Source organism: Colius striatus, chromosome 1 (assembly GCF_028858725.1).
Source record: "Colius striatus isolate bColStr4 chromosome 1, bColStr4.1.hap1, whole genome shotgun sequence".
Classification (NCBI taxonomy): Eukaryota; Metazoa; Chordata; class Aves; order Coliiformes; family Coliidae; genus Colius; species Colius striatus.
Genome location: NC_084759.1, coordinates 150,754,161 through 150,773,401, shown reverse-complemented (window position 1 = coordinate 150,773,401; position 19,241 = coordinate 150,754,161). Strand labels below are relative to the sequence as shown.

At 38.8% G+C, this 19,241-nt stretch overlaps 1 protein-coding gene across 2 annotated transcripts in view; it reads left to right on the top strand.

Moving 5' to 3' along the window:
- Window positions 1–19,241, top strand: part of LARGE1 (LARGE xylosyl- and glucuronyltransferase 1) — a 297,579-nt gene that overhangs the window by 183,462 nt on the left and 94,876 nt on the right. For both annotated transcript variants that reach the window (XM_062011860.1, XM_062011868.1), the window contains exon 7: window positions 4,441–4,612. In XM_062011860.1, the coding sequence (XP_061867844.1) occupies window positions 4,441–4,612 (172 nt within the window). The remainder of the gene's footprint in view (window positions 1–4,440; window positions 4,613–19,241) is intronic.

The window sequence follows — 19,241 nt, the reverse complement described above, 5'->3', positions numbered from 1 at the left end:
TTTTAAGCTGTATGTCTATATTGGGCTTCTCTCCTTAAAAATGACACTTCTGCTAACTCAAATGAACATTTCTACAGTGGTAGCAACTGTGAAAAAGCTGAGTTAGGCTGTGTACAGCCACTGTGTTTTAACCAGCTTTTCCCAGAGATAGAGCATAGTTAAGGAAGTCAGCTTTCTTGTAAAGTATTCACTGGAAGACTCATGGGCATATAATTTCTTTATTCATAGCCAAAGCACCAAATAATTTAGATAATTTAGTGTATTTTCAGTCTTCAATTATGTAAAGAATAAAGATGGTTCTGAAGAAAGATTTGTACTGAGAAGATACTATTTCACTTAGCTTACTTAAAAGGATCACTGTCAGCAGCAGCGAAATACTTTTATCTCCTCTCATCAATAAAAATCCAGGTCTTGAGAGCTAGAGATGCAAGGAGTGCTATTTCCAATGAACTGAGAATTATACAAATGGCAAAGTATGTCACATTATTTTGTTTCACTTTCTTTTTTTACTAACTCTTTTTTTTCCTATTCCTGCCATATCTTCTACGAATATTTGTTCTCTGAAGGCAACTCTAATCTAGCTTGTAAAGCACATAATTCGCAAATATTCCATATATGGACCATTTTAACCTATTAAGACTTACAGAAAATGTTTAGACAATATTTAGATAAATTAAATGGGTAAATGTTACCAGTTATGTCAAAGTGGACAGCTTGGAGGTTGCAGAATTTGTGCTTTGGGCACCTTTATCTCAAACTGGCACTTCTTATTCAACTATAGTGTTCTTGTATTTCCTTTAGTAAGACCATATGTAATACTCAAGAGTGAGCCTTCCCAGTGCTGTTGTGTATCATCAGGAGTTTTCCTTGGCATGAATTTGGAATGATTACATTATTCATAAATAGAAAAGCCATGAAGAAATTATGCTGTGGACTAATTAGGACCCCTGTTTCTGTTTTAACCAACTGTGCATCAGAGAAGAGAAAACTTAATATGTTGACCCAATTGACAGCTCAAGGTTCAATATATGCTAAAATCAAACACATTCTAGCCAGTTGTGATTGACCACTTGGACTAGTGACTGCTCCTTCCATTTTTAAAAGCAGTCCTTTCAGACATCAGGCTTCAAAATGGCAGGCTTTTGGCTTCTGTGTGCCAGACTAAGAGGAACTGCAGGGCAAGGATCTCCCCCCTGCAGTGACACATGGTAGTGGTGTTAGATATTGTGAATCCTGAGAGAAAAGATTGTAACAACTTTTGAAGGTGATTTACTTTCCATCAGCCTTTACCCTCGCAGCTTGTCTTAGGCTATTCATGCAACATCTGAACCCCTGCCTTATTAGGCTTATTTGAATAACCATATTAGGATTTATTCTGGAGCAATATATATTGTTTAGGAAAGACGGGCCAATGAAGCAAGGAGGTGGAGTTGCTCTCCATGCAAAAGAGCAATTAGAGTGCACTGAGCTCTGCCTGGGTGGGGATGAGGGACGAGTTGAATGTCTGTGGGTGAAAATTAAGGGCCGGGGTGATGCTGATGTGGGAGTTTGCTACAGGCCACCTGATCAGGAGAAGAAAGTGGATGAGGCCTTTACAAACAGCTGAGAGCTGCCTCACAATCACAATCCCTGGTCTTCATGTGGGACTTCAACCACCCTGATATCTGTGGGCAAAGCCACTCAGCCAAGTCCACACAGTCCAGGAAGTTCCTACAGAATGTTGATGACAAATTCCTGTCACAAGTGATCAAGTAACACTTTGGTTCTTCTCCCCTTCTACTCTGCCTTGGTGAGGCCTCATCTGGAGTCCGGTGCAGCTCTGGACTCACCAGCTCAAGAAAGACAAGGAACTGCTCGAGAGGGTCCAGTGCAGGGCCACCAAGATGATTAGGGGACTGGAGCATCTTTCTTATGAGGAAAGGCTGAGGGAACTGGCGCTGTTTAATCTGGAGAAGAGGGGACTGAAAGAGGGGATCTCTTTAATATTTAAAAATATGTAAAGGGTGGATGTCAGGAGATCGAGGCATCCCTTTTTTCTATGGTATCTAGCAACAGGATAAGGGGTAATGGGATGAAAAAAACCTCCAAAACCTGCCTGGATGTGTTTCTGTGTGACCTAATCTAGATGGACCTGTTTCAGCAGGAGGTTGGACTGGATGATCTCTAAAGGTCCCTTCCAACCCCTACCATTCTGTGATTCTGTGAATATTACTTTTGGACTAATAAACTGAAGGATATGCCACCCAAAATTAATAACATAGGAATTGATAATGATAAAAGCAAACTCAAATTGGTAAAATTACTTTAACTCTTTTTACTGTTTTAGTATCACTGAAGAGCTGACAAGCATATCAAGTGGCAGGTTTGAAATGGTATGCAGAGTCTGGGGGTAAATACTGCTTTGCTGAAACCTTGATGCAATGATCCATTCCTGGGGCCATCACGTGGCAAAACTAGGACAAGTAACTGGAGTTTTTATGGATTTGAAATTTTCTCTCTTACGCACATGGAAGACATTTTTGGGGAGCATCAAAGTTTATTTTATGTAACTAGAGACTTCATATTGGAATTCATCTGGGAGACAGAAAGGAGGTTTCTCTTCTAAGCACCATACAAATTACAGAGAGAGAAAGCAAGAAAGAATGAAATAAGAATGGTGGGTTTTTAGACCCCTTAGTTAAACCATACTGTGTTTTACTTCTCTCTTTGATTTCTTTCATAGTGGTTTATACCGAAGTCCTAGCAATTCTTGCTTGGATTACTTCAGGCATTCTACAGTGCGAATCCTACAGAAGGCATAAGTAAATAATACATAGACAGGTGTAGATGACATAGATATCAATGCCAGATAGATTGTATTTGCAAATGGTTACATGAGACTTATATGCTCACAAATGAGTTACTAGGATGAGGTGCCTTAAAAAAAAACAAACAAAAATGTCACACATCAGTTTGCACTTTCTGTTTCGAGGTTGTTTTAAGATAACCTTGGCTTCCTGCCTTTCCCCTTAAAACTTTGCCGTTCTCCTTAAAGATTTAATTTACTACCCTCAGTTTTTTTAGTGAACTTAGCAATGGGGTGAAGCTCTTCCCCCGCACATGAACCCTGAGAATACAGAAGAAAGTTGTGTGCCATTTTAAAGGGAAAAGAGCAGGTCAGCTTACATCATCAGGAGCCTCATTACTTTATATTAAGAAAAGAAATGTGCTCTAAACAGCTGTTATTAACCTTTCTTCAACCACTCTTCCAACTTCCAAATAAAGTTTAGGAATTCATTGTCTTACAGGAAGGTTTTCTTGAAGGGTTTTGGAGGAAATGAGCTCTTCTGTGAAAAAGCTTTTTCACATAATAAACTTTACAATGCCAGTAAATAGATATGAGACAGTTAAACAACAGAATAAATCTTCTCAGTTTTATGAATGCACTTAGTTTCTGCCTACTTTCTCCAAAGTATAATATGCCAGGACATATCCTGAAATCTGTCTCACTCAAGTCTTCTGTAGACAAAATACTAATTGAAGCTAATGGGAAAACTTAAAATCTGGGTGTTGTAGTGCATACCTTTTAAAACATTAAAGAAGAGGAGTTTAAGATGGGCCAATAGGAACTTCTAAGAAGTGTCTAAACTTTCTGAACTTTAAAAAAAAAATCCTTTTTCAGCAGTGTCTCAATATTTCGGAACTTGAGTCTCACAAAAAGAAAAATAAATGTAGCTTGTGGAACAGTAGCACATTGAAATACTGTTTATTCTCCCAACTTATTTTAGAAGCTGTAGAAATGTTTTGTGTAGCCCTTAACTGAAGAAATGTAAATGCTTGACATTCCTTCTTCAATATATAACAGAAAAATTGTGGGTAAAAAAGTTTGCACATGTTGAGCATGTCTGTGTGATGTCAATAGTTATAAGTTAAAGATTAAGGAAAATTTGCTTTGTAAGAAACCATTTTTTTTTTAATTTTCTGGCCCATTGTTCTAACTGACTTACCTTTTTAAATTAAAATTTAAATCAAAGTCTTTAAGAAATAAAAGGAAAAGAATTGTGTTTGTTACATCTACTTCAGAGTCAGAAAATTCTGAGAATGGTGAACACAAAAGTTTTTGTTTTTTGAAAACGAAAGCAGTGTACAATACACCCAAAGTTTAAATTTGTTTTCATTTTCTCAGGATACATGGATGTCTCAGAATGGATTGTACAAGGTTGGAAAGGCTCAAGTAATTTTAATTATATTGTGTAAAGTGGTTGCCTGAAAGAACTTTTTTTTCAAGCTTTTAGAAACTTTAGCATATTTCAGAGCTTCAGAAGTTAATTTAAAAGCAGGATTTTAGATGACTGTTTCCACCTCAGAGTTCTTCCACTATTACAGGAAACTAGTGTCAGGAAGAGTTTCTAATGAAGATTATCTTTTTCTCCCTCTTTCCCACTTCCCATTTCCTGTCAGTCGGAAGTGTCTTGGATCCCCAACAAACACTACTCTGGGATTTACGGGCTGATGAAGTTGGTTCTGACTAAGACTCTACCTTCCAATCTTGAGCGGGTCATTGTCTTGGACACAGACATAACATTTGCCACTGACATTGCTGAGCTATGGGCCGTCTTTCACAAGTTCAAAGGTATTCTACTGGGTTTTTTTACTGTCTTTATTGAGGGGGAGGGAGAACCATAAAGCAAATGGTATAGCAAGGGAAAAATGACTGAGATTTGATGAATGTTTTCACTTTTTTACTTTTCAGTATTTGAATATAATTGTTGTATTTGTGAGCTCTTTCCTCAATAATGTTTTGTATAGAATGATTGATGATGGTTATTATCTTATGTAGTTTGTTTTATTGGTCTAATTATTTGAGACATGCAAGAGCTAGACAATACAGTGGATGGTAAAGAATTATGTGAGATGTACTATTTATGTACCTGTTGATATGCAATACTTGGAAGAACTTCTTTTATATTACTTTATATTAATGAAACCTAATTATTACTTTCAATGTAACTTGTCCATGTTACCACTGAAAAGTAATGAAGTTAGGATCATACTTGGACCAGGGAGGAGGTAGAGTTATACATGTGAATAGACATGAGTCACTGCTTGCTTCTCTTAAGGAACTGATACAGATTCTGGATTTGAAGTATCCCCCTAAAGTAGTTTTCCCTACCTATCCCCGTTTCCCACAGTTAATTTAAAACTTCTTTGAGAGTCTGATCAAGAAAGGAGTCTGTCAGAGTCACTGTGCAAGGAGATGATCACAAAAAACGTTTCCTGCTACCTTATCACAAAGCAGAGCACTGTGCTGGCTAACAGACTGCTAAACCTGTTTAATTAAATGTTGCTAGATTTTCAGAGTAGAGACGTGCCCTCTTGTTCTCTTGTTGCCCTCAGAATAGGTATTGCAGTGCTTGTAAGTGAAGAGATATTACAGTATGCTGGTTTGAAGGTATACAGGCCTGTAAAAGTGTAACCTTGATGCATGTCATCATCTCTTTAAATCATCTCAAGTAAAATCAGCCTAAGAGAATGGGAGTATTTATTTACTGAAGCCAAAATACACCATTCCATTAGAAAGGAAACAGAAAAGAGAGCATATTTACTGTACTTATCCCATACTGAAATCCACAAGGCCTTTTTGCCTTTCCCAGTACCCAGTTAATGGGCAGGACCTATTATCTTCAGCTCTACAGTCAAGGACTGAGTTCTAGCGCTTTCCTCTCTGTTCATGTTTCCTGTCCCTTCATCAAGCCAAAAGCAATCACTTTCTTATTTAACAGAACTATTCACAAACTTGATTCATTAAGGAAATTAGTTTTTCTTCTTCTTCAGGTGTTGTTCAAACCTCTTCACTAAGCCTTTCCCTACACTGAATCTGAAGTTTCATGTAAACATATCCCTTGACAATCATAATTTACATAAATGTATGGATAAGGACTAATGCTCTGCTAGTACCCTATTAATAGTAATATTTTACTGAATATGGTGTATTAACATGATGTAGCAGGTAAAGAAATGTGTTTAAACTGAACTTAGGGATAGAGCACTACACAGTTAGAGATAGCAAAATCTGAATTGAGACACTGAAGGGGATCATCTCCTTGCTTATGTTTTCTGCCATAGTTTCAATGAGTCCCTTGCTTTTTACTGGGGAAACAAATCAAGCATAAGGACTGCTTGTAAAGAAAGGAATATGGCACAGAGGCAGGCCTGATTGAAAAAAATAGACAGAAAACAGTTTGCCTAAATTGCCAAGGCAGTCAATGGCATACAGGCTTGTATCAGAAATAGTGCAGTCAGCAGCACCAAGGAAGGGACTGACTCCCCATACTCAGCACTGGTGAGGCCACACCTTGAATACTGTGTCCAGTTTTGGGTCTCTCACTACAAGAAGGACATTGGGATGCTGGAGCATGTCCAGAGATGGACAATTAAGCTGGTGAAAGATTTGGAGAAAAAGTTTTATGGGGAGCATCTAAGGGAACTATGGTTGGTTAGTCTGGAGAAAAGGAGGCTGAGAGGAGACCTTATCACTCTACAACTGCCTGAAAGGAGACTATAGTGAAGTGGGTGTTGGTCTCTTCCCCCAAGTAACAGTCAATAGGGCAAAAGGAAATGGCCCCAAGTTTAACCAGGGGAGGTTTTGATTAGATATTGGGAAAAATTTATTCGCTGAAGGTGCTGTAAAACACTGGAATGGGCTTCCCATGTTGCTGGTGAAGTCACTGTCTCTGGAGATATTTCAAAGATATGTAGATGAGGCCCTTAGAGACCAGATTTTGTGGTGGCAGACGTGGTAGTGCTGGGTTAATGGTTGGACTCAAAGATCTTTAATGAAACCAAATGATTCTATGACTCAAAAAGGAAATAGATCATTCTGGAAAGCAAGCGCAAATAATTTAGAAAAAAACTTTAGCTCTTCTGCTACTTTGTAAAAGATTGGTTTAGATAATATGCTGATTCTCAATTTATCTTCAGTATCTTTTTATTTCTCCTGACAGTGTTACAAAAGAGTCAAAGAATGTCTCATGTCATTAGCTTCAACTTTAAAGAATCTGTTTTTAAACTAATGTTTTTATGCCCTCCTTGTTTCTCCCACAGAATCTTCAAGGAAATTTATGAGGAATTTTTGGGGACAATCTTGTGTGCTTTTTGAAATATTACTTAAACAAAAAGGACATAAAACTCCTGTGAAGGGAAATTCTGTTTTCCAAAGGAACCTGACACTGTACCCAACCCCAGCGTGGAGCCTTAGACCCACAGGTTGCTCTTCTAGAAATGTTCAAACAAACAATTGTTGACTAGAAGTGACCATTATAAATTTTTAAAGATTTTTTCACATTAGCATAGGAAAGACAAGAGCTTCCTTCTGCAGGGTAATGCAAGATAACCAGTAAGACAGACCAGCACAGACTCTTCCAAATTACAGCTACAAGTGAGAGAAAGTCCTAGAGTCTGCAATTCTTCCTGTGCCCATGAAGTCTTTTCTTCCCAACAAAAGTAGTTCCAGAGACACACCAGTAGCTCAGATTCCTTTTTTCTAGGACACCATACTTGGAAGAAACTCAGATTCAGGATTATCTTGCAGTTAAACCAAGTCCAATGTGCTGTGCAGAAAGGCCCCCATTATGTTTTAAATAGTACCTGCAATACCCGGTGTCCTTGTTCTTCAGAGTTTCTTACAGTCATTTTAAGAGTTTCTGAACTCTTACATAGTAACTTAATTTTTTTAATGGTAAAACTACTATAACACTCACTCTGTAGATGGAAAGAGGAAAGTAAGATTCCTTTGTAAATTATTCTCTTCTACCCTTTTCTCATAAGCTCATTGCATACACTCTCATAATAAGTGATCCAACTCTTTTGTAGCTGGGTGCACTAATTAGAGCTATACAGATGTGATTTTATTTGAAAATCTCTTCTTTGGTGGGGCAACCTATTAGGCTTTGGGAGAAATTCACACCTCTCTCTGGTAGCCTGAAACAGCACCACAAACAGTGTAACCTTTAAAAGTTTCATTTAGCAGTTACTAGGGCTTTTATACTTGTTATTTCTTTTATATGCAAGCTTCAATTTCTATGCAAAAATATGTCTTTGTGAACCAATAACTTAAATTTCAAGAGTCAAATCCAGCTTTTCATCTGGGATTTAGACATTTCTGCTTTAACCTCATTCTCTCTTGCCCTCTCAAAGATAAGCAGTCAGTTTCTCTAGGACAGACCTGTACCTCCAAAGTAGTGACTTCAAAGGTGTGACTCTGCAGCCAGCCTGCTGAAGATAACCTGTCATGCATGTTTTCTGTGACTTAGTCGACTCTGATTATGTTTTCTATTCATCTTTCAATGGTCTTGACAGTTCTAAACTTGAGAAAGCATCTAGCCTAAGGGCAGAAGAGTGGGACTGTAGATCATATGGTTTCATGGGTGGAGAGCTGCAGAGTGTTTCAGACAGCAAGGATTAGTGTAACTAATATGCTTTTATTGCAGAAATTGTGTGAATTCTTCTGATACACGAACCAGCCCAAACTTATGCTCTCTGCCATCAATCTTAAAGTTCTTTTAAAGGCCACATCAGCTGATTGTTTTATTATTCTTGGTCACCCAAACTTTTGGTACTGAAATGTGGGTTCTTTTTTTATAAACCTCTGATTTTTACTTTAACTGTGTGATAAATATGGATTATCAAGAGCATTCATTGTAAATGGTATTGCAAACTCTTTGGGGACCTGACTGTAATAGACATCATAATTATTTGTACTACAAGTTGCAGTTCTGGTCAGGACCACAGCTTCTTTGTGCCGAGTGCTGTACATAAGAAATCATCTTTGTGCTTTACTTAGTGTCAGGTGACAGTTCTTCTGTCTACCTTTTTCTGTTAGGTCATTGCTATGTATGAGTCACCAATGAGGCCCAGAAATGAGACCTCAGTGATCCCTGTAGATACCAGTGTGTTAAGTTTAATGCCACATCTAGGGGCATTGTGGTATTTCTAAGCAAATGTACTAACTCAAAGGCTATATTGAACAGAGATATCCTACTACATGTTAGTCTCATAATCCATCTAGCTAATATGACCAAGGCTTTTATAGAATCACAGAATGATTTGAGACCTTAAAGATTATCTAGTCCCAACCCCCTTACCTTGGATGGGGACACTTTCTGCTAGACCAGGTTTCTCAAAGCCCCACCCAACCTGTCCTTGAACACTTCCAGGAAGGGGGCATCCACAACCTCTCCGGGCAGCCTGTTCCAGTGCCTCACCACCCTCACAGTGGAGAATTTCTTCCTTATCTCTAATCTGAATTTCCCCTCTTTCAGTTTAAAGCCATTACCCTTTGTCGATCAGCACATGCCCTTGTAAAAAGTTCCCTCTCCAGTCTTCTTGTAGGCCCCAGCCAAGGCTGCCTTCAAGCTTCATATTCTCCACCAAGCTTTCCTTGTTTGTGAGAACAAGGTCCAGCACAGCACCTCTCTTCATTGGCTTCTCTGTCACTTGGAGAGGGAAATTATCAGTGGATTGTTTGTGCCCTGCTGTGTTGTCCCTCCAACAGACATTAGGGTGATCTAAGCCCCCCATGAGTATCTCCTGATGATAAGCATGCTCTTCATGAGCATCTGACCATTTCTTGCTGGCACTGGCATCAAACTGATAGCAGTGGGATAGACTGAGTTTCTCCTCCCCCAGCAACATTAGTTTAAAGCCCTCTTTGTCAGCTTGACAAGCCTGTGACTGAAGATGCTCTTGCCCTTCTCTAACAGATAGACTGCATCAACCCCCAGTAGACCAGGTTTCTCAAAGTGAGTCCCATGGTCTAACTAGCTGAACCCCTGGCTGCCGCCCCTGGGGCAGATGGTGCAGATGGCCTGGCCAGAGCAGCAGTCTTCGCTCTTGGATGAGTGCCCACCATTCAGCCTTGACCTGTGCAGATGGATACAGTGTGGTGCCCAGTTGCTGAGTTACGTGGACTTTATCTCTCCACTCAGCTAGTGGAATGTCCCATGCAAAGTGTTGTGCCACAACCTGTTTGCCCAGCCTAGTTGCTGACACTCCTTAGGGCTGCTTTTTGTGGGAGAAGCGGTGGCCACTATTACCCCTGGCCCTGACTGTGCCTCGTCATCTGCTCTCTCTCATGAGAGCTGATGGGTCTTTGTGCTCCTCTGGAAACCTCCCCTGCACGCCATGATCCCCCACTCCCTGTGAAACACATCTTCACCAGAGCTGATCGCCTCAGCAATATTAAATTCTTTTAAACAATAGAGACTGGATAGTATATAACTAGTGTATTTCAAATAACTCTACTTGGTACATTAAATCATCCAGAGAATATAAGCTACGATTAGATTTCATCTGTGCAAGTGAGTCTTTTCTGGAAAGCTAATGAAGGCAATAAGGCAGATTCACCTACCCTAACTAACCAAGAAGAAATGGCAAGCTGATAGAAAGACAGAGATTCCCATAATCATACATTGCATGAATAAAAACAAGTTATAGAAGCTGTTTGCTTTGTGTCAGGAGCTCAAACAATGATAAAAATCCATACTGACATCATAAATACCAGAAAAGGTCAACAGTGATTTTGGTCAGGATCAAGTGCCCACAGCTGAAGAGGGATTGGCACATAGTCAATCCCAAACTTAAAATTTGCAAACACTCAGTATGTGGATGCTTTGGCATACTGCTTTTCAACAATCTATGTTCATGCTATTTTTGCAGCTTCTTCAGGAAAAAGAACAAACAAAAAACTACAACCTTCTCAGTATTCAACATCTTGTGTAGGTGGTTTAGTAATGATATTCCTACAAGAACTATTATGTGTAAGGTTGTAATATCAAATGCATGCATAACATTTCATTTGTGTGTGAATTTAGCGTGCCAGAAAGTGAGATGCTGATGGCACCAGTGAGAGTCAGGAAGAGTCAGCAGGTGCTGTATAAATTTCCCTGAATTTAGTTCTGTCAATGAAGCTCCATTTTAATAGACTATACCTGTCAGAGACCTAGGATCTTCTTGTGCAAAGACTCTACTTTTTAATGAATGCTGTACTTGTGATGATGTTCAGTTGTTGCCAAGATTAAATTGTTTAATTCATTGTCACCTATGGCTGAAGCCAGGATTTGAGCCATAGAATTGATTCTGGGCAGGTTCTGTAGTTCAGTCTGTCAGTTTAGACTGAGTAAATCATTAAAGCTTCCGCGAATCATTTTGAGACAGGATCTCTGCAGGCTGACACATTGTTTGTGTTAAATCCTGCAGAGATCTTTCTGTTCCTTCTGGTCAGTACAATAGGGTTTATTTTCTTCCTAGTCGAGAGGAAGGCATTCGCAACATGCACCTTAGTGCATGTAAAAATCCATGGTATGAGTCAGTCTTTTTGTGAAGGAAACAGAATCACATTGTAGAAAAGTGCATTAATAAAATTGTCAGGCAGCTATTAAAATAGCTTAAAATTATCTGAATTTTTATAGGTGTCTAAAAAGGCCGAATGGCACTTGTCTTTGCTCGTAAAAGGAACATCTGTTAGTTTCTGAAAGACTTGTGTAAGTGTTTAATGGTCAGACTACAGTACATAGCTCATCCTAGGGTGATTCCACAAATGAAATACATTTTCTCTTTGAAACGGGCCCTGTGGAGACTCTATCTGCTTAAGATTTTCTATTCCTGATTGTTATATCACAGTGTTTTCTTCTTTTCTGCTGCAGAAGCTTTAAAGCTTCATTGATACAGAATCCTATTTGTTAGCTAAATCTGAGAGAAATGTTGGGGTGTGTCATGCTCCTCTGTCTCATGATACTGTTGTTATCATCTGTGTGTGAAACTACAGGAGTGAGTGCTGATTTGTCTTTATGAAGAGCCAAAAAAGCAATGATTTAGGATATTTGGGAAAAAAAAGAGAAGTTCCTAACAGTGATTTGAGGTTAATTTTGCTGATTTTTAATTAGGAAAGGACCTAACAAAGAGATAAGACTTAATAATTCTGTGTGTTTTATTTCTGTCCGCATTTGTTTGACTGTCTGGAAGTCCTTTTTTGTTTTTTTTTTTTTCTTACTAATTGCAGTTTGCTTTACTATGTATTACTTTATTGAGGAGGCAGTATGTAAGAAAGTTGACCTCAGTAAATGAGCTCCAGGGGAGAGAGTTTATTATATAGATCAGCATGTGCACATTCCAGTTTATGGGTTTTAATGTGACAAGGGGCATAATCAGAAAATTCTGATTATGAATTGCTGCCAAAATAGAATGGCTGCAGATTCTCAAACATCTGAAGTTCTTTTTGTAGCTGAATAGTTCTTTGTCTGTTTCTGCCACCAGGCAGAAATATTTAGAGGTGAAAGGCCAATAGTGCATAGAAATTGAGTATAACTCATGGTGGGGGAAATTCTAAAATAAAGTAAAATAAAATAAAAGATTTGAGTTCTTTATTTTCCCATTTTTATTTCCAAGGGATACCCTTTGGTCATGTTTTCAAGCTTTTTCCCATGGGAGCTAGGAATGCTTTAATTAAAAATGAAAGCTGATACTCTTTTGTCATCTTTTGATTCCACAACTGAAGTTTTCAGAATAAAAACCCACCACATACTGCAAGATTTGTAATAAAATCTTGTTGGCAACAATGCAATTTTGAGGGCTTTTTTTCTACCTTCTCAACATCAATCTAGTGCTTCTTCTGCATTATTTTTCCCTAGTCTTTGTTAACCTGTCACTCATTCTACAGCTTCTTGGCTTAGATGCTATGATGTATCAAACATCCAAACTAAACACTGTATGACTCACAGAGCCTTAAAGCAAAAAACAGTTTCTGTCTCCTCTGAGCTCTTTCTTCAGGATTTAAAAGGACTTTAATTCTATTAATCTTAAGTACTCCAACTGTGGAGGATGGACTTAAGCTGTTTTAATTGCTTTGCAAATATTTATTGAGAGAAATCTGGGCAGAGTACAGCATCGGAGGAGCAAAGTGCCCTTCTCCCTTGACTAGCAGAAACTGGCTTTCCAGAAGCTAGAAAATCCAGCTCCCAGAGGATACACACTGGGAGAAGGAGCAATTCTGCTTTGCATGTTTGTTCTTTGCAGAGGAGAAGTGTGTTTCTGGGAATGGGATTCCAGTAGGCTGTGGTGAAATGAAAACTTATGAGAACAGAGGATTGGAACAAACTGAGGAGGAAAATAATAAGGATCCCCTCATCTCAACTCAGAAGAAGAAATCAGTCAGGAGTTCCTATCCACTAACAAGTATTTTGAAGATTTTCTCCTCCATTCTATTGATCTTCTTGTGCAGTTATAGACATTCTTCTCCTCAGATACATTCAGCATTTCTGCCTCATCAATTCATGACTTGTTTATTTTTGGTTTGTGGTTGTTTTTTTAGACTATTAAAAAGACCCCTAGACCTAAATGGCTGCCAGTCTTGGGTGGAGCACACAAATTAAGCCCATGTACTCATCCCTCTGGCCAGTTGCTCTGTATTTCGCAGGTGACAGTAAAGCCAAGCAAGTGCATGAACAGGCAGTGAATATGGAGGGAGTGGCAACCTGTCCGTTATTCCAGTTAATAATGTGTAATGATGATTTTACTTCTGTGCGTGTGAAAAAGCCGAGCAGATGAGACATACGGGTCATTCACCTAGCCAATGAAGTTTACTGTAAGGTTTAATGGTTGTATTACTAGGACAAAAGAAAGAATGAAACTTAATAGATACATTTCCATGCCTAAGGCCTTCATTCTAATCACATGCAATCTATCAAGCACATAGGCCTTTCACAGTCCTCTGTGATATGTATTGTAATAACATGATACTCTGTTTTCTCCTCTGAACCATGCATAATCTCTGAGCCTACCTTGTTCTGCATTTGCAATCTGTATTTTTAAGGACTTATGGCCCCACTTCCAACTACAAAGCTCTTTTCCAGGGTTTCACCTTTTTGGTTTCATGCTGCAAATTATGTCTGTAATGCTGTCCTTGATAGCACATGGATTTGCATAAAGTGGCATATGGAAGCTGAAGCCAGAAGGTAGAATGTATTGCCCAGAGGTCAATGGTATGATTGTCCCATCAGCAGGATGAGTACATGGTATTGATCTCTGCACAAAAGTGTCCAAAATTCAACCAATTTATTGCATAACTGCACTGAAGTAATGTACAAATGCACCATGAGCAAAAACTGGGGACAGTTCCATGAACTAAAAGTCAGACATGTAAATGAAGTCAGTAATCAGTCCAATTTTGTAGAAGTACTATAAACCTCACACATTTCCTTCTTCCATGCAATCTAGAGAATCAGAGAAGTATGAACCCTCAACCTAAAAGAAAGAATTAGGTATGTTTTTAGTGGTTCTTCAGTGTAAGATGAGCCCTGTATCAGCTGCTTCAGGTTCCCATGGTTCTCTGATTCTGGAGCTGGGACTGAGCAGGTCAGCAGAAGAGCTTCTTGAGAGCCATCAACTACTCGCACAATTAAGTGAAACCTTGAAACTACTTACATGCTTAGTGCTTTTGTCCTTCCAAGACATGTAACTTTGGACAAGACCAAAGTCCTACTCTGAAGTGAGCCATCATACTTTTTCTCATACAAAGTCATCCTTGACTGACTTAATGCTACTGTTTTTCTATCGTGAACACAAAACATCTGCCAGTTTATGCTCACAGCAACTTACTGAAGTGCACATCACCTCTGAAATTGGCTCAAGATCATCTGGACTTGATTAATTAACGGCATTACCATATCTTCCTGCAAGTTATGTTTAATAGACAGTAGTAATGTTTCCTTCCTGCATGCTTTTGGATATGATCATTGCAGGTGCCAAGTGGCATTCTGTAGGGCTGTCTACAGGCCTTTTGCCAACATGCTTCAGAGTAATACTGGCACCAATTTTTACAATATTTGGAGACTGGGGCGCTTTCTCATACTACTAAGAAATTCTGACATGAATATTGTTACACTGGTGTCCTAAAATCCTGAGAGACCACATCTCAGCTGGTACAAACTAGCATTATAAAACTTTGGAATGAACAGGATGACACTGACATACATAATAAAGAAATCTACCTCCTATATTCCCTGATTTACATAAAGGTTCCTGCTTTGAACTTAACGGCTTCTTTTATAGGCTGACTAAAAAAAGATGTGAATAGATGGAGCTCTAAATATGCTCTCCTTTTAACTCCAGACCCCTGATATGGGTCACAAGTAGAAAGAGTTGGGTGACCTTAGCCAGGTCTGACATGCATGAAGGCTGAAGTATATAAGCAGGGCAGCAAAGGGACACACTGCTGGAGTAAAAGTTTTGAGGCACCTCTGCAGAACTAGAAGATGTATAATTCTTTTAAACAAAATAATTTGAAACAGGCAGAGCTGGTAGATAATTGAGAAGACAGTATGGAGATGGAAAGTGGGAGTGAATATATAGGATACCAAGCAGAAAGGAAAGAATAGGAAAAGGAAGAAGTGGCAACACATCCCAAGTTAGTACAGATTATTTATCTTGAAATCTATCTGAGATAAAAATGTCATGTATCACAGTAAATTTCTGTGAAGTTATATTGCAGCAAGTGTATGTATCTAGAAATTTTTTCTGCATTTCTTTGGCAGTAACATCTGACTTAAGAAAAATCTTGCCAAGGAAATAATGAAGTACAAAGTAGCTTTGAGGAGCTAACCCATCATTTAAATCAGTGCGATTTTGGACTGTCCCTCCTGTGAGATGGTTAGTGGAGGTATCATCCCCACTTGTTGCAGTCAGCAATTAGTTCTCCTTTAATTTTTACCACTTTTTAATTTGTTTTGTTCTGTGTTGCTAGAGCTCTGCTTGTGGACCAGCAGTTCTGGTACCAAGAAATTGGTACAAAAGGTCTGCACACCCATTGCCATGAAACCAAGTGGTTTTCTTCTTATAACACCCAGTCTAGCCTTTGTGTGGTGTAGGAGTGCAGATTTGTAAAATTGAGAATAGCAGTGCTGAAGCTCCATTTTTGTGATTTTTTTTTTTGCTTTGGTTTTATGCTATTGCATTTAAAGGTTTAGTTGCCATAACAACCCAAAGCAGCCCTCTATTACCATAGAAACATGCTGTTGTGGGTGACAGTTTTTATGATAAACTTTTTTTCTCTCTTCTCTTCATGTAGTATCTTTAACACCTGCCTTTTTGCAGGTATATCGCAGTACACTACAGGAGTTCTATAAAGTGTCAGAATGACATATTAAACAACAAAAATTAAGCATATGCTTAAATCAAGGAAGAAAATTTGGGTTCATGCTTGATTGAGAACAGCGTAAAAGTAAATTCCTGTTGATTAACTTGGAGGTCAGAAGTATTGAGCTTAGAGCAGGGCTGGCTAATCAGTCCACATGACTAAATGCTCAAACAAGAATAAATAACAAAACAGGAGTTAGGGTTTAGATTACCAAAAGACCGGACTCTGTTAATGTTCTCTGCTCCTTGAGACTATTCAGAGGCTAAAGTGAGAACTGCAAAATGAGGCAACCCTCTTATAAAGCAATGTTTCATGCTGAGAACCAGCTCCAGCTGCGTATTGATAGCCTACAAAGCTTCAGGGTAGTGGTTGTGACCTGGCAAGCCCTAAATTGTTTGGGACCTGTCTATATTTAGGACTTTCACTGTGTGGTATCTTTAACATCTGTGTTCTGCAAAGTCTCTTGGGTTCATAAAGAATGGTAATAGAACTTTTGCTTCCACAAATCTGCATCTCCGTCTACTAGTTACTTAGCTCTCCAAGACTACAATGGACCGCTGGAGCATATCAGCTCTCCTAACTTCTGATAGATTACTATGCATCTTTACTATCAAACTTCAAATTGCAGTTGTGGAGAAGTCACAGACCATTTACTCTGTCCCAGCAAACCGTTGTAGTACAGAGTACACTATTACAGGTTCAGAATGTTATGACAAGCCACATAACTTACCTGAAAAGAGCATAGACAAGCATAGTCAGTGCTGGAGATTGTTATTGATTAGTATTTTTATGGGGAGGCACAAGTCTATCAGTTTCCTGTAATCAGTTGCATCAGTGATGAAAAATACTTTTCAGTCCTGATATGCCTGTTTTAAAGAATGTTGAAGCTTCCAGCTAGGATCTTGCAAGAGTTCCCCTTGCCAGTGACAAGCAGGCTGCAGGGAGTAGCATGAAGTTCAGATGTTCAGAAGTATGGTTACTTACGCCTCTGCAAGCCTAGACAAGTCTACTGTTACTTCCTCTCATTTGACCCTCAGTTCTCAAAGCTCCATTCTGGATTTCTCAGCCTTACCTAGGAATCATGATTAGTGGGAAACAGGATTTCATTTGTACTTTCTGAATAACACTTTCTAACTTGTTCAGATATATGACATCCTAGGGAGTTATCCTTCTTGTTTATGGTACTGGAGATCTACTCCATGATCTTGAAGTTTCCAGATGAGGCTTCTTCTATCTAACCGAGTCAAGATTTGTTGGATACAATTCCTTCCTTGGTCTTGTTCAACTCCAGTCAACAAGTTTCAAATGATAAAGTCAAAAGTTGAAGTGAAATGTTGTTAATACTTGCTTCTCCTCTTCTTTTACGTCCTGATCACATATTGACTTGTACTCCATCAAAAAAAATGTACACAAACTTCAGAGGGACTTTTATATCACTTTGACATTAGTTCCTGTTTCAGTTAAATCACTGAAGACTGACCACCATGCAATGTGATTTCTACTCAATTAGTCTTACTAACTAGCTAAATTCAGTACATATTTATTCTCTGAACAGCCCTTTCGCCTCTAATGCAGAACAGGCTATCATAGTCATTTGACTGGGGCAAATCTTTTTCCTGTACCACTCAGTGTCAAGACAAGAGGTAATGGGCACAAGCTAGAACATAGGAAGTTCCATTTTAATGCAAGGAGAAACTTCTTTGCTGTTCAGGTGCGGGAGCCCTGGCACAGGCTGCCCAGGGAGGGTGTGGAGTCTCCTTCCGTGAAGGTTTCCAAACCCACCTGGACATGTTCCTGTGTGACCTGATCTAGGTGAACCTGCTTTAGCAGGGGATTGGACTATAGAGAATCTCTGGAGGTCCCCTCCAGCCATTACCATTCTGTGATTATGTGATGGCCTCTTCTTTTTGCCATTCTCACTGTAAACATTGTGGCTCATAGTTGGATTTTATGGCTGGATTAGAAGATTATAAGAGTTGGACTATGTGCCCATGCTCAAAGCTGCCATTTTTTCCACTTGTTTAATAATTAGAAAACTCACTGTTGAGCAGGACATATGCAAGTGTGGGCTTTTAAAGAGCAATAATATCAAACTAAATAGTACCTATACCCTAAGGTTTTTTAAATTGTTTCTACCTTACCCAGTACTAATTCTAAGGCAGCTGTTGCCCCTTATAAGGACTTCCCCTAAACGCACAAAATTATGAGGTGCAGAGACTTATTGATGAAGGCTGTTGTTTAGTGATAGAGTATATAAAAAACTTGAGATATTGATACTGGATCAAAATTTTGTAGACACATAGCACTAAGTAATAATCTGGTATAAATTTACTGATTCATTTCTATCTCAAAATATTAATGGATTAACTATTCTGAGAAACCTTACCCTGGATCAGATACCATCTGTCTTTCCATAGTAAGCTTAAAGTCAGTATAAACTCCAAATCATGTGTTCTGGCTAATGCAATAGAAATGTCATTCTGTGCCCACATTTGATTATGTATCAGATTTGCTCTGCTGGATGACTCAGTCATGAACAGATCCTGTACACTAATAAACATAGAACCATCATTGGAGTGAGGCTTTGACTAGCTTTGTTGAAATATATTGCTCTAGGGTACCTTGCCACGTAGCTCCCACTTTCATGTTGAAGGCAGATGAGAATGATAATTTCTTGGGATGAAGCTGAGAAAGCAGAATCTAAAGAAGAAGAAATTTTATTTCAGTGATCCCAAGATATGATTAGTCTTAATTTATCCCTTGGTAGAAGAGTAAGATGTTTAATCATTTCTCTAACAATATGTAAGGTCTCAAGGTTGCCAAAATTACAAACTAAAGATTGGAATAGAAATCTCTGGAAAGTATGTCGAGACCTGGAGAGCACCTTTCATTATGTTCATACCCTTGTGACCAATGCTTGAAAAAACAATGATAAACTCTGAAGGAAGTTGCAATTAGAATTCAAAGCAGAGACAGGAGACCTGTGATTTAAGGCTGTGAGCTTGGTGGGGGGCAGGGAGAGAAAGAAGTTATGCTAACATGTCCACCTCTGCAAAAATACGCTGAGGATACA